The following is a 14,909-nucleotide window of genomic DNA, read 5'->3' on the forward strand; positions in this document are numbered from 1 at the left end:
AAAAAAAATAACAGGAGACAGGCAGCGTGAGCATGAGCATGGCTGGTAATATACGTCAGCTATGATCTCAGAGGTGTCTGGAGGTGAGAGAATAGTTTAATCTCCTTTCTTCCCAGTTTAGCTTCTTTGCAGAAGCAGCCAATCAGGGAGCTATTTATTACTAATTCTGATTACAGATATCCTCCTCCTAGGCGTTGGGCTAACTCCTCCAGCTAGAGATCAGCAAGAAGCCACTGGGCTTTGTATCACCCGTGACATCTGGTTCACACGATGTTTCCTTGAAAGACTGTAAACACCTACTCCCCAGGCCCCTTTATTCACAGTTACATTTTACTTTTCATTCATGCCTTTTTAAAGCCAGGAGCGTGTCACACTCTGCCTCACCTCACGCAGAAACACCAGCTCGTTTCTCTCCCGTCAGGCAGACAGGGACTTGCACCCTGGGTGCTGACCCGCTGAAGCAGGTCGTGTAGGTGAGGTTCGCTTCAGAGTGCTGTTGAAGAAACCAAATATCCTGTTCTGTTGGCCAAAGGGCCTTCCCCCACTGTTTCCCTGCCAGACAACGGTGCTAATCCATGGCATCTGACAGGGAAGAAAGATTTTAGACGAACTGCGACAAAGCAGGAACTCAATTTACAGGTGCATTATTCCTCTCAACCTAATCTCCAAACTCCTTCCATAAAAAGCACGTGCCTGACATCTCTACAGCTGGTAAACTGTCAGGTCTGTGTTACACGATTTAATGAACTACTTGCTTTCAAACTCTCCTTCTGAGAAATTCTGTATAATCATTCTCCTAGTTTCAATATTTACTTCGAAAGACGAATTCTACACAGGCTAGTTATATTCCTGGAAAGTTGCGCGTACATGGCTGCCACCGCGGCTTTTCGGGCAGCGCAATTTGTGCCGAAGGACCAGCGGCAGCCTCTGCCTCACCTGCCCCGCCGGCCCCACTCGCCCCCCGCCTCCCCCACCCGCAGGTGGGCGACCATCGCCGAGAGCCGAGCACGCCGCTCGACGGCGGGGCAGGGGGGGCTCCGCCGCCCCCCCAAGGAGCCTGGAGGGGCTCCGCGAACTCCGCCCGCCCCGCTTTGGGTGCGCGGCGCGGCAGGACCCGCGGCGGCAGCTGCCCGCTCCCCCCGCGAACCCCCTTCCCCCGCGCCCCCGCCGCCAGCGCTAAACCCGAGCCCCAATCTCCTCGGAGAGATGCTGAGCGGATTAGGGGCCGGGAGTTTGCCAACTGCCTCCCCTCCCCAGAGCCGCCCTGCCTGCCGGCAGCCTCTCCCCGCGCACCGCAGCCGCCGGAGGTGAAGCGGCCCGCAGCGGGGACCCCCGAGCGACAGCATGTCCCGGGCCGGGGGCGGCCGGCCGCCGGGCTGCCGCCGGGCCAGCCGCGGGGGGGGGCGGCCGCTGGCGTGAGGCGGGAGGGGGGGTAGAGGGATCGCAAAACCGCGGGGCGGGGGGGGGAAGAGCCGGCGCAGCTGCCGGCGGGGCGGCAGCGCTCGGCGGACGGGCGGGGGCTGCCGGGAGCCCCCCCCCCCCGGGCAGAGCCCCGCCGCCGGCGGGCGAGGGCGGCCCGGCGGAGCCGCGGGGCCGGGCGGCGCTCGGGGCGGGGGGGAGCTCCCGCGCCCCGGCCCCGCGGCCGCCATGGTGCTGCTGTCGGGGGACGGGGAGCAGCTGGCCGGGGAGCGGGTCTGCCCGGCGGCGGCGAAGGAGATGCCCAGCGCCCAGGCGGAGAGCAGCCCCGAGCAGGGGGCGGCGGGGGCTGCCGCCGAGGGGCCGGACGGGGAGGAGGACGGGGAGGAGGAGGAGGACTGCGAGGAGTATGAGGACTTCTCCGAGCTGCCCGACACCTGCAGCATCGCCTCGGACGACTCCTTCTACCCGCCGGGGGTGCCGGAGGACGAGGAGGAGGAGGACCGCTGGTCCCTGGAGCCGGGGGGTCGCGACAGCGCCGAGGAGCTCAGCTTCTTCCGAGCCTGCTGCACCAACAACGCCGTCGTGGTGAAGGCGCTCATCCGCCAGGGCCCTGAGGAGGAGGAGGTGCGGGAGACCGACCGCAACCGCCGGGTGAGCCCCCGCGCCGCGCCCCGGGAGCGGCGGGCACCCCCCGGGGGAACAGCACCGCGGCCGTCGCGCCACCCCCCGCACCCCCACCCCTCCCCGTGGAGCGGGGCCGGGGGGGGGGGGCGGGGGCTGCCGTGCCTGGGCTGGGCGACGCCGCTTTCTTTCATCTGAAGGGGCGCTGAGTCGGCGGTCCCGCGGGGGGCAGGACCCCACGCAGCGGGGACGGGGGCAGGGCGTGAGGCTTCGCCCTGCTAGTCGGGACTTGCCGTCTTGGGCAAAGGAAGAGCGCGGTGTATGGGAAGGGAGGGAGAAAGGTTGAGATTCTGGTTTTCCCGCCATCAGTTTTGAGTCGGGTCTTGCTTTCCCGCAGCTTCCTGGGGAGAGAGAGCGGCCTCGCTAGTCACGGTTGTGTTCAGCAGGGCTGAACCTTCCTCGCTGCTGGGCAGCCCATCCCCTGCAGCACTTCGGGCTTTTCACCCGGGGAATGTGAACAACCGATCAAAGTTTGTGATTTTTTTTTTTTTATTTTTTGTTTAGCTCCCCCCCCCCCCCCCCCCCCAATGTAAGCTTGTTCCCGTTCCTAGAATGCCAAGCAGGGCTCAGGGTATTCCTGTGATAAAATCAGACTTCTCAGAGTTCTCCTGGCATTTGTTTTGATGCTGGTGGCCTGGTTTTGGATTTTGTGTCAGTACAAGGTTTGTGATTCTGTTTGTGCCTCTTAGTTAATAGCGGGGACAGAAGTGTGCTTCGCTAAATCCGAAGGTGAAAACTTCGGAAAGATTTTCTGGGTAACGTGTAACTGGGATGTTTGAGCAACAATATCGAAGATAAGCAACAGCAACTCCTCTCAGTCCTCTGTAGTATTACTACAATTTATACTTAAGAATTTTTACTTACAGTTTGCATAAACAATCTCAAAAAATTTTTGTACAACTAGTGTGTGACAGGAATGTTTTGAAAGAAAGCCTCAGTGATTTTAGCTGGACAACTGACTTGCACATTCTGCCAAAACAAGTGGTCTTTGCATGAAAAATAATGCAATAATTTTGGTTCAGGGCTGGTTGAAGGGGAACTTTTTGTGTGTCTTAGATGTATATATATGTAGGACTTTTCCTGCAAAATAGCTTTACTTCCCCCCAAAGGATTTTTTCCAGTACAGATTTTGAGTGATCTGATTTACAGTAAACTTCTGCAAAAGATACAAATACAAGAAGCTGTATTAACACATCTGAGGGGGCAGCAAACCATGGCATGGGGGTGGGAGTGAGCAGTAGAGGGTAGAAATATTTTATATCAACCTTTCTGCCCAGGCCAACATGCAGTGTAGTTAACACTCTTAAGTCAGTAACATGTGAGATCTAAACGTACATTACAAGATTTTGAAGATCCTGCAGGTGCGTCTGTCCTGCATATGAGGTCTGGGCCTGAGCAGGAGCCCAAATCCAGCCCCAGCATCACGTGGACACTCGTCTCCGCTGAGGCCCACTGATTCAGCGTGCCTCAAGTGTGTGACGGTGGGGGAGGTTTGGCCCCACCGTACCTGCGGTGTAAAATACCAAGTGCCCCACGGCTGTCCTTTCTGAAAGGGCGGCCTTCCCACCCAGCAGAGAGTATGCAGCTGGCTGTGAAGTTGGAGGCATCCTCCATCTCAGGGCTGGGGTCCTGCAGAGCTGAGTTAGGGGGTACGAACAAGTTCAGCGCGGGCATCATCCCACAGCAGCTCCTTCTGCAGAGGTGATTGGGGTGGCGTTGCAAGAACAGTGAATTTACCTGGTTGGCCAGCCCTCCCTTCACCATCCCACCTCCCCCAAACCAAGTTACTCTTCTTTATCTCTCCAGCTTCCTGGAAAAGAAACAATTGTAGCTTGAATCCAAAGTGAAAGTTCCTTTTATTTGTTCATACTGTAAAAAACCCCAGTTTTTCTCTGCTTAAGCAAATACTCCATTTAACCTGAAATTAAACTTTGACATCAAATTCCATTTTCTGCATTTCTGATGAAAACAAAGTAAAAAAAGTTCTGTAATGCAGCAACTTCTGGAAGCTTTGTTAATGATGTGAAAGACATGAGTTCAGTTTCTCGCTCAGCATGAGGGCATATAAACCCTCACCAAATGCCCTAATCACAGCAGTACAGAGCAGGACAGTCTGACTTTTCCAGACTGATGTGAATGGGATAGGAGCAACCTTTCTGTCAGGAACCTGAAACGTCAGGTGTGACTGCAGTCCTGGCACCCCTACAGGGAACATCAGGGCAAATTCACATTATTTTGCAATAGAAAACCACCTTTTTCAGAGAATTTTACTCAACAAAAGGGAAGTTTCACTCAGATCTTTTATCTCCCTTTCTGGGGAATTTTTGCAGCTCTTGAATTTGCATGTCGTATAAAGTCATTGCACATTATCCACAAACAAAACTTAGTTTTACTGCCAAAAAGTAACTGAACAAATTAGATACACAACTTGTGCTAATGAATTTTTTTCAATTGCTGAAATCTGTACTCTTAGCTTTTGGTATCTTCTTTCACCAGGATAATGTTTGTTTACAATGCTATCTGTCATGCATTTATTGCAAAGCATCTTTTCCTTTTTTTTTTTTTTTTTTCCACACTGTGGCTAAATAAGATGAACTTTTGTTTATTCTAAGATCTTGTTTCTTTTCTGTGAAGCAGGAGAGAGAAGGAAGAATAAGAAGGATGGTGAAGGAAGGGCTGTCCAGCTGAGTGTATTAACTCTTTTCACAACCCTAATCTGATAACCTCTGTTAAGCATGCACAGTACAGTTTTATTTTCACAATTTAAAAATTACTTTTTTCTCAAAATAGACAAAACATGTACCAGGTTATGGTGGTAAGACAATACCATACTTTGATTCTGAAAGTAATTAAATTCAACTCACAAAACATAACACGAAGAAGAAACTTCCTAATGGTTAAATTCTTTAAATTAATTCGGGCGCAAAGGACTGGAGTGCTGCTATTGCTTTATTTTTAAATTTTTACCTCGTCACTGAAGTGTAAATGTATAAATTTAAGATTCAGAAAGAATTATTTTTGAAAACACTAAGATCCAGAGGTAACCTCACTTATTTTCCTCCATGCTTTTTATCAAAGTACATCAATTCTCTCTTTTGAGTCAGTTCTCCAAGGCTAGGTAGTGGCTTTTTGTGGGGTTTCTGCAGAAGGTACTTTTTCCCATGCTCTGTTCATGAGCTGCACAACCTCCCACCAGGCACAGGTTTTCATTAAATTCACCTTCCTGCAGTAAACCAGACTCTACAACATCCGATTTATTAGTCACCACGTGTAGCCTGAAGACTGGTACCTTTGCTGTCTCGTTTTCATTACTGTCGAGACAACAACAGTTTATATATCATTGTCTGCATAAGATCCCCAAAGGGTTGATCCCTGCGTCTTCTGTTGCACTGCTGTCTGTATATGGAATCCCGAAAGACTGGCTTGGTACTACTCGTTTCCTCTCCTTGCCAAATCTAATACTGAAATATTTGGAAAACGACTATGACAGCATATAATATACTAATGGTAGATCATGCAGGGAAGCCTTTCATTCATTAATGTTGATGTATTTACCTGCCTCATGCTGGCAGTAAGAGGGATTTGCAAATATATATGAGAAAATAAAATCGTGGCTCCAGTGAAATCTCCTGACCTGACTGAGACCAGACTGTCATCTGCATAATGATGCTGCTTTTCACCATGTGATGTGGGAACTGGTTTTGCCTCCTTACTAGCCACATTGCCAGGATTTCAGATATTTGCCTCTCATAAGTTTAACATCACTTAATATTATATTTTGCCTGGTGACCAGGATTATATATTCTCAGAAAGACAGAGTTTCAAAATCTGGTGTTACCTAACTGCAGAATGCAAGCAAATTTAGAATTTTGCCATGACAATAGAGAAGGCAGTAAGGGATGGGGGAGAGAGAGAAAAGAAGACAAAGAACATACCCTTGCAAGATTGAAAATAATCACTGTGGCTCATCATCTGAAAGGTTAACCATCCACGTGGTAGAGTCTGTATTAGTAGGTATTCTGTAACTCTGTATTTTAGAGTTGATATATGTGCAAGAATATTCTGTTGTAGTCTTTTTCAGCTTTTCATTTTTTATGTCATTGTTCAATGAGTCTTTCATCCAGTTCATAGATAACTAGGAACCAATTTGCAGTTAAAACAGTTTATTGTTGGAAGTATAACATTATATAGCAGGGATCATGCATTTGTGATCTTTGTTTTCCCCCCTTAAAAGGTGTGAAGACAAAATAATCTAGGTAGCTCAGCTTGTGAGCCCTTTCTCCTCCTTTCAGAAAATATTCCTAAATCCATGGATGAGCAGAGTTAACTTATCTCATTAATGCTTTATGCAGGATGCTGTTGATCAGGATGGCTCTGCAGTAAGTTTTCCTTTGAGGCACAATAGTTTTGCAGCTCTGTCACCAGGTGGGCTTGGATTTGTTTGTTTGTTTGTTCCTCTCTGCTTTTTCTGCTGAAGGAAGAAAACAGGGGGTTTGAAGGCTGTTGTTTCTCTTGATTTCCCCTCTCATGATGCTTAGTCCTGAGGAGGGACAATGATCCATCAAAAGCCTGGAAGTTGCTGTTACAGAATATACAAAAATAAGGTAGCGATGTCCTGGCTAGAAACATACTTGAAAAGCTTGTGAGAACATAGGGTTGTGCCAACTGTGGAAGTAAGCCCAGAGAAGTAGGAGCTGAAGAGAAGTTCCCAGGGAGGGCAGTTCACGCCATGGTGTAGTACATGAATTAGAAAGATGGTTTCCCTGCTCTCCTTCTCTCCCCAGCAGAGAGGAGTAGGTTTCTCTGGAGCATGATTCAGGTGTCTATGTTATGCTCATGCTCTAACTGCTGTCCCCTTCCCCTCTGCCAAAAAGCCTCCCTCTGCTGACTTTTGAGAGCGTTTGCAGAGACCGGGCACATGAGACTCCTCATTTGGGACCATGCGTACCTCCTGAAGCGTTAATGCTGCGTTGGAGAGCATCAGGGAGCGACCCCCTGAACTGGGTGGAGATGTTTCTCTGAATGCAACATAGGTTTGTTTGCATGTTGCTGGCTGTAAAAGGACATTTCAGAATGGCATCACTCACCCAGTCTCCTTATTGGATCCGTGATGGTGTTGGAGGCATCAGACATGTCATACCGGTCTCCCTGCCCTGTGCTGCAGACTGCTCCTCTGCAAGGCAAAGCAGCCCACAGGTTTTGTACTACCACAGCAACACTGCTTCAGGCAACTCAGCTAGTTTAGGGAGCATTACCCTTCAGAGTTTTTCACAGAGGGATGCACAGTGAATCCTCCATGGTGTTGACACCTGGATTTGTCTTTGCCAAAGGGCTGTGCTCCTAAAATTGTGGCTGGCTGAGAAGGACAGGGAGCCAGTGGTTCAGTTCCCACTTCCCGGGTGAGGGAACATTGTGCTGGATAATGCTTTTCTAGAAAGTCATGTGTCACAAAAAGTTCCAGAGCTTGTGTAACACTCCATTAACCTGTTTTTATTATTTTTGTTACCTTCACAATGCTAACTTGTAAAAATAAAAAACGAGAAGTGCAGCATTTTGTGGTAAAGGATAAAGATCTCCCTGTCACACATTGCTTCTCAGTTGTCATGGCACATAGTGTAAGTCTTCCCATGTCAGAAAAAGGATTTCAAGAATGTCATCTGCTACAGTGCTGGGAACTTTTTTTTGTATTTTCATAGGCAGTTTCAGTTCCCTCGTATTCTCTCATACAAGGTATTCTCATGGGAGAGATTGTGTTGAAACGTCATGACACTAAACCACAAAAAGGAATTTTTTAGGGTGGAAATAGTTTTAAAAAGACCGTAACGACAAAAGTAATCTAATTTAAATCCTTCCCAAAAGTACAGAAATACCCAAATGGACTAAAAAAAGTCCCTGGAAATATGTATGTGTTTAAAAAGGAAGTGAATGAGCAAGGCAAGGCAAGGAATAGTAGATATCAAAACACAGAAGCTGCTCAAAACAAATTGGGAACCCTTCAAATAATGTAATTACAACTCAAGGGAAGCCATCAGAAAGGAGTAGGTAGAGCATGGAAAATATGAAGTCAGTTGGCTAAGAGGGAATTCGGTGAGCTAACCAGAATGTGGACCAGATTGATACAGATAGGCACTCGGAGGCGTCGCCAGAAGAGCGTGGGCAGGTTAGCTGTCTGCCTGCCCTTGTCTGCCTTCATCTGAAGTGTTAGGTGAGTAATGCCTTTGCAAATCTGGCACTGAAACATATCCTTTAAAATAACTGAAGAAGAAGTGTATGCACGGAATATGATTTCTATGGAGTAAAGAGAAGAATTAATAAGGACTGTGAAGGTGCTGAGGCAGAAAGAATAGCAATGCAGGTCTTCAGCAGATCACTGGAAATCCATGACCAGACCTGCTATATCCTCCATGCAGGAGGATTGACAGGTAGAAAGATATAATAATAGACAGATGGTAAGATATAATTTGTGCTTAGTATAAAGAGCAGCATGAACTAGCAGATGTAACTCTTATGGAAATTGATAGATAGAGATACAGATTTGAAGACCTCATCAACATGAGAAAGTTGTACAAGTTTAATCTAGTTTCAAGTGATGCAGCTTTTAGAGAAACCAGATGAAGAGCAGTTTCCTTGAAGAATTTTGACAAATCGTTTAATGCAAAGTGTACAGAACAGGAGAGATGTTTTTAGCCTGACAGTAGCCCAGAAGTAAAGGTCATAGCAATCTTTTGTTCTAGTTTAAGTACTGTTTCATATTAGTATCTTAAGTCAAGTATTTGGACCCGTGGAGCTCCTCAGAGATGCAGCAATGATCCTGGTTAGCCAGCTGAGCACAGGTTGACTCCAAATGTAATAAAATATAGCTGCATTTAAAATCTAATGATAGTCTAACAAGACTGGTTGTCTGGGACCTCTGTCATCAATAATTATGACAGATCTATAATGGTGTCTTTAACAGAACGTGTCTGTAACACAGGTAAGAAATGTGACCTCAAGATGCCTCACTGCATTCTTCCAGGAGAATCTCTGAGGTTTGTTTCACAGTGCACAATGTGACACTGCTAATTCCTTCATCCCGTTAGGAAATGCAGATTTATATTCTTGTGGAGTAATTACTCAAGAAGGAACATTGGCACTAATTTTCTCTCTTAAAGGTTCCTAAAATCCTTTCCTTGAAATTTTATTGAGGCAGAAATTCAAGATTTACATAAATTTGGGGTTCTTGTAGCTTGGTATTTTAAAAAGGTTATTCAGAAGTAATGTATTCTAGGCAACTTCAGACAAAAGTTTTGCAATTTTTGATGCTGAACCCACAAAAAAGAGTAGATCAAAAAGAACTTAAGAGGGAGAAAGGAGCTTCAGAAAAGTCCATAAAGAGCAATCATCTTTAGAAAAGTCAGATTTAAATCCTGCGATAAAGGAGATGGAAGAAGAAAGTGACAGTGCTCTCCTTATTGCTTATGGTGGGACTGACATCTCCCATGCAGAAGACTTGGGTTTTTAACCACAGCCTGATACAGGATAAGAAAATTGTAGAAACATCCTGGCACATGGAAAAGAAGGTTATTTTTTTTTGTCTCTATCTGAGCAATCATATATCTTCTTATAGTAGTAAATAAGCAATTTTTAATAATTTGTTCCTGATTCTGCTTTGCCTCCCTACTGTTGCTCTAAATGTAAGCATTGCAGTTCTGGCTTTTCAGCTCCATACAGTGGTATCTCGCACAGAGCATTGGTAGTCTTGAAGGTGCCTTAAAACTGGACCTCTCCAAAAAGATCTGGGAATTCTCCTTGCTGTAAGGGACTGATGAAGTAACTGCTGGTTGACGTTGCTTGGTGGCTTCAGGGTGGCCTCAGAGAAGTGGGCTGTTTGCAGCTCACTCCCATGTGGCTCAGTGGTTACTGAGGGGTGCTCCAGCTGGCCTGGCTTTGGACTGAGTGTCCTCAGAGGCAGAGCCGAGTGTGCGGCTTCTTTCTGGAGTATAATCACATCTGTGACAGAGTTTGTGTGGCCTGAAACCTGTCAGAGGTGTTCAGTCCTTCTTCTCAGAGAGGAGGAAGGCAGGAAGTTCTTTGAAGGGATGGGCGCTTGTGTTGCATTCACCCCTAAGCAGAAACCAAGCACAAAACTTGGAGCTTAAAAACCATTTTGGGTATGAATAAGTTTGAAAGGGGTGATTTTTGGGTACCCCACAGCTGGCATGTGGGCAGCATGGCTGTTGCAAATTCAGAAGTTAAGAAGTAGTTTGACACTACACAGCAGTTTACAATCCCGAAAGCCTTCAGTTGCTCTTCTCACTGCTCTAGGTTTTCTATGCTGTATCTGTATTCATTAACAGATTTTGTCATTTTATTAAAAATGAGGACATGATAAGGCCAAAACTAAACCAAGTTGTAGCTCCTCACTGTTTTGTGGTGATATTCAGGCATTCAGTTTTGAGCTGTTCAATCAGTTTCAGTGTCTAGTGACATATATAAAGAATGTGTGACTATATGGAGAACCCCTGCATTGTTTTGATCCCAGCAGCTCTACTGATGCCTGACATACCCACATATATATAATGGAAGTGATTCATTTCTGGGCACTGTTCTTCTACCTTCCCCTCCTCAAGAGCTAAGATTTATAACCTACAGAAAAAAAATTTAGTTTCCAGTAGCTCTTCTCTGTGAGCCTAAGGTAGCACAAATGCTTGGCCTTAGGGGTGTTTCAAATCTTTGGGTAAAGAGTGCTCCTTGAATTAGGGTACTACTCTGTATAAAAATCACTTTTCAGACCTCATGCCTGATCTGAAACAAAGTGCATGTCGATACTGTTTGTCAGGAAGAAAATGGAAGTTGAAACAGATGGCACTGCTAAGAAACACCTGATTGCTCTGAAAAACTGGGTGCTGTTGAGTTTCAGTAGCCTGTAGAAGCTACGGGGCTTCAAGTATTTTGGGAAAGGAAACAGGTCCAAAAGCCCCCAAATTCCCAAATTCTTTAGCTCGAGGCGAAGCACCAGTAAGTCATTGTCTGGTACCTCATCTATTAAGGCTTTAAGTCTCAAGGCAGGGTCTCTGAGGAAGAAAGAATAAATGGTCCCATTTCAGACACTGGGCTCAGAGCTCTCTGCTAAGAAGCGCCACAGGAGTGATGGATTCAGGTGCCAGCTTCAAGGGACAGGAGGTCCCCAGTGCCACATCTTTCAGCATCATCAAGAGCTTAACTCAGAATTCCCTTCATGTCCTTTGGTCCTGCTAGCGCTGGAAGTGGTGGTGCGAGCTGTGGCTCCTGGAGGACAACAGTCAGCACTGCCAGGTGGAAGGGCAGGGATGGGGACACTCAGACCCTTATTAGGTAGTGCCCTTTTCACAGATGTGAGACTTGCTTGTTTTTCACTCAGTCAGGCTTGTCGCTGGGTTTCAGGGAACGTTTCAAAAAGGCTTTTGAGATAGGTTCACTTTTGCACGTGCCACAGGAACCACTCATTGTCATATTAATTTTAGTCATGTGGTCTTGTGTGTGTGCACTTGGGAATAATATAAACTATGAAAATAAATACTAACAAATGTTGAACGAGGAGTAGAAGTAATCAAAACGTCTATTTGGATCTATCCAGACATTTCAGCAGGTACTATTGCCTTCAAAATCTTTTCTACTACTCAAGAAGATACAGAATGAAAGATAAAAAAAAGCAAGCCTTGTTATACATTTTTGGTAATGATTACAGTGTAGCAGAGATGCAACAAAAATCAGGTGATTTATCATAACACGATTATGTTTTGGTAGTACTTCGTGGAGGAGAGTGATAGGGAGACTGAGTAGTAACTCTTGGGTGACTTTACAGGTTGGTCCGTGCCAGATGAGCCTAATGTGCATCGGGTTTGTTTTAAATTACATTTTGTTAAAATGTTTTTCTTCCTCTAAAGAAAAGTGATACATGATCACTAACTAAAACTCACTGTTAATTTTGAAATAAAGATTGACTTGGAAAGCATTAGCAGCCTTTTACGTACAGAAGATGCCACTAGATGAGCACGGGCTGTGTGTGCGTTGCCAGAGGAAACCATCTCTGACACGAGAGCATGTCCACCCTACTTAGTCTCCCTGGAGCGGACCAGCAGTGTCCATACAGCCGGCACTTGGCCTGGGTTTTCTCTGAGTCCCAAGTAGTTCTTCCAATTTTCCATTTTTTTTTTAGGCTTTTCAATTCAAAGTGCCCAAACTAGCATCATTTGAAAGGACTGGTGATATTTCCTGCTGTGTTATGGTTTTGGAAATCATTAACTATGCTGATATTAAAATTGGTATAATACCTATTTGCATATGCTGTCTACTTATTTCAGATACAGTGAGGTAGCTTTTGGGTAGGACGCCATAGCTAATATGATGCTCCAGTTTTTCCCTAATTAGTGGTTTTGTCATCAGTTTCGGTGCCTTTTCCAATTCTTATACTTTGTTTATACAAGTCATTCTGTTCTGGGTAGTTTTTTAGTAATTGACGTAAAAAGTATATTGCCTGCTAACAATTATTCTGCATATTCTTCGTATGTTACCTGTCATTGCTCTGTGGAATTAGGTTTAACGTTTGTGACTGAGGTATTGTTGAACGAAGACCACTTCCTAAAAACTGCTGGTAGATTTTTTAAATAGAAAAGAAAATCTCTGGAGCATGTGAAAGCAATGAAGAACTCCCACGGACTTTATTGGAGACAGGAGTTCACCTTTAATGTTTTCATAAATAAAGTTACTCTCAGAAGGTTACCCTTTTGAATTATTTAAAATGTTATGCCACATAGATTTGAATTTACCCATTTCTAAGGGTTCTTTCATTAAAAACAAAAATGAAACCCCTCCAACCTGGGCTAAATATAATCCTGTAGCATACCCAGGGTGTCACAATAAGAAATAATTAAGTACCACAGGAAGAGGAAGGTTGTCACAGAGTCTGTAGAGGCACATCTGGCAGTGAATTAGCAATTCAAATTGTATCCACTGTGGGAAGAACCCACAATGTGGAAATAGTTCCCGTTTTTCAATTCTATAATTTTCTATTATGTCTGTTAAATTCCGCAGGGAGCAATTCAAAAGCAAGCTGATGCAAAACGGGAATGACTCATGGTCGGGCTTTTGTTGCCTCACACGTTTTGGATGTATAACGTTTTGAGTCTGATCCTGTAATACCCTCTCACATATGTGGGGTATTTTTTTTGGTCTTTTGCGTCTTTGCCTCTTAGTACGTGAGGCCCAATCTTTGGGACAGCCTGTGTGTAGACAGGCTGAGTGCTGACAACGAGAGATGCTGCCAAGCAGTCACCACAGCTCAGAATTGGGCCCTTGGGGAAGTTTTGAATCTATTACTACTGGAGAGGTGGGCTTACATGTAAGACATTGTTATTAGTTTTCTGAAGTGGAAAAGTGGCAGGTAACTGAATGTATTCAGTCTTCATAAAAGCAGCCTTTCAGGGGGTATTTGGATTTTTTTTTTTTTTTTTTTTAACAAAACCTAGGTATCTTGCTATTTGTAGCTCATAGGAAAAAGGCTTGGCACACCTGTTTACTATTTGATTGGGAAATATGGGAAGGCTAGCCGTGTATTCATAGAAGTATCTTTAGGTGTGGGTGAAAGGAAAGGCAAGACTGTCTTTGGAAGGCTGTAGGGTACTTCTACGTATCTGGAATTATCACATGGGTTTGAAAGGTTTCAAGAAAAGGCAGAGTCAAACTCAGGTCCATAAAGGAGTTAATTAAAAAAAAATTTTCTTTCTACAAAGAAAGATTTTCTATAAAAAGCATGAAATAGCAATAGCTTGTTAGACAAAGAGTATAGAGTAACAAGTATTGGTTGGTTTTGGAAAATGAAATACCAGAAATATTAATGAAACCTTAGTGTTTAGACTTATAGAGCCTTTCTGAGCTAGTAAAAAGTGAAAACACAGTAGAAAAGTTTTTTGGTTATGCTGAGACAAGTGGTACTGCATAGTAAATGCCTAGAAGTATGAAGCAACAGCAGCTAGAGGAAACCTTTGGCTGGGAAGCAACAGATTTTTTCCTTGCCATGCTGCAGGCAGTTTGTCACCACTGTGTTAGGCAAGTCCTGTCTGCACAGGAGACTGGGCAGCATAACCATGTCAGTGATGCTGCTTCAGCAGAGCTCCCCATGTGGAAACGCCAGCCTGGAATAAAACCCATGTCATTCCTGGAAGGCAACTCGGTTGGTGGTTTGAGGGAGGAGTGAAACCATTTGCCATTTCATGGGTGACAGGGAAAGAAAGCGCTTAATTTCAAGGTCCCTGGGAATTGAGTGAAAGTGTCTTCCTTGTACCCCAGGGACAGAAAATCAGTGCAATGCCCCAATCAGAGACTGTCCTGCAGCCTGCAAGTGGCAGCTGTGCAAAAAGGCTCAGGTGGCTCCGGGGTCTCCCATTAACCTCCTGCCAGCGCCAGCCAGGGTCCACGCCGTGCTGCATCCTGCCATCATTTACGTAGAGTGGGACTGAATCTTCCTTGCCACCTATTAATCATGTATGGAAAGGAGGCTGCTGTTGTCTGTGCTTTGTTTTGTTTTACTGCTCTGCTGCTGTAGGGTCCATGGGCATCTCCCAGCCTGGAAAATTCTTCCTCTCATGAGGGTGCAACAGCGATACCCATGCGTGAAGATACCCATGAGTATAACTGCCTGTGGAATAGGAACCTGAACTGAGTACATGATAATCTTGTTAGTACCTTACTTGAATTAAAATAACGTGTATTCAGTTTATTGAAGTCAGATGTCTCGGTGCATTTACAAAGTTCCCATGAAGTGTATTGGATCCATTACATATATGTGGAAA

At 45.4% G+C, this 14,909-nt stretch overlaps 1 protein-coding gene across 2 annotated transcripts in view; it reads left to right on the plus strand.

The window, feature by feature from the left end:
- The first annotated feature begins 1,584 nt into the window (after positions 1-1,584).
- ANKRD33B (ankyrin repeat domain 33B) overlaps positions 1,585-14,909 on the plus strand; it is a 48,511-nt gene continuing 35,186 nt past the window's right edge. Inside the window, exon 1 of one of the 2 annotated variants that reach the window (XM_074825873.1) lies at positions 1,585-2,070. In XM_074825873.1, the coding sequence (XP_074681974.1) occupies positions 1,648-2,070 (423 nt within the window). In that variant the 5' untranslated portion in view covers positions 1,585-1,647. The remainder of the gene's footprint in view (positions 2,071-14,909) is intronic. The other variant, XM_074825868.1, reaches the window with a different exon arrangement.

The sequence above is a fragment of the Strix aluco genome, chromosome 1 (assembly GCF_031877795.1).
Source record: "Strix aluco isolate bStrAlu1 chromosome 1, bStrAlu1.hap1, whole genome shotgun sequence".
Taxonomy (NCBI): Eukaryota; Metazoa; Chordata; class Aves; order Strigiformes; family Strigidae; genus Strix; species Strix aluco.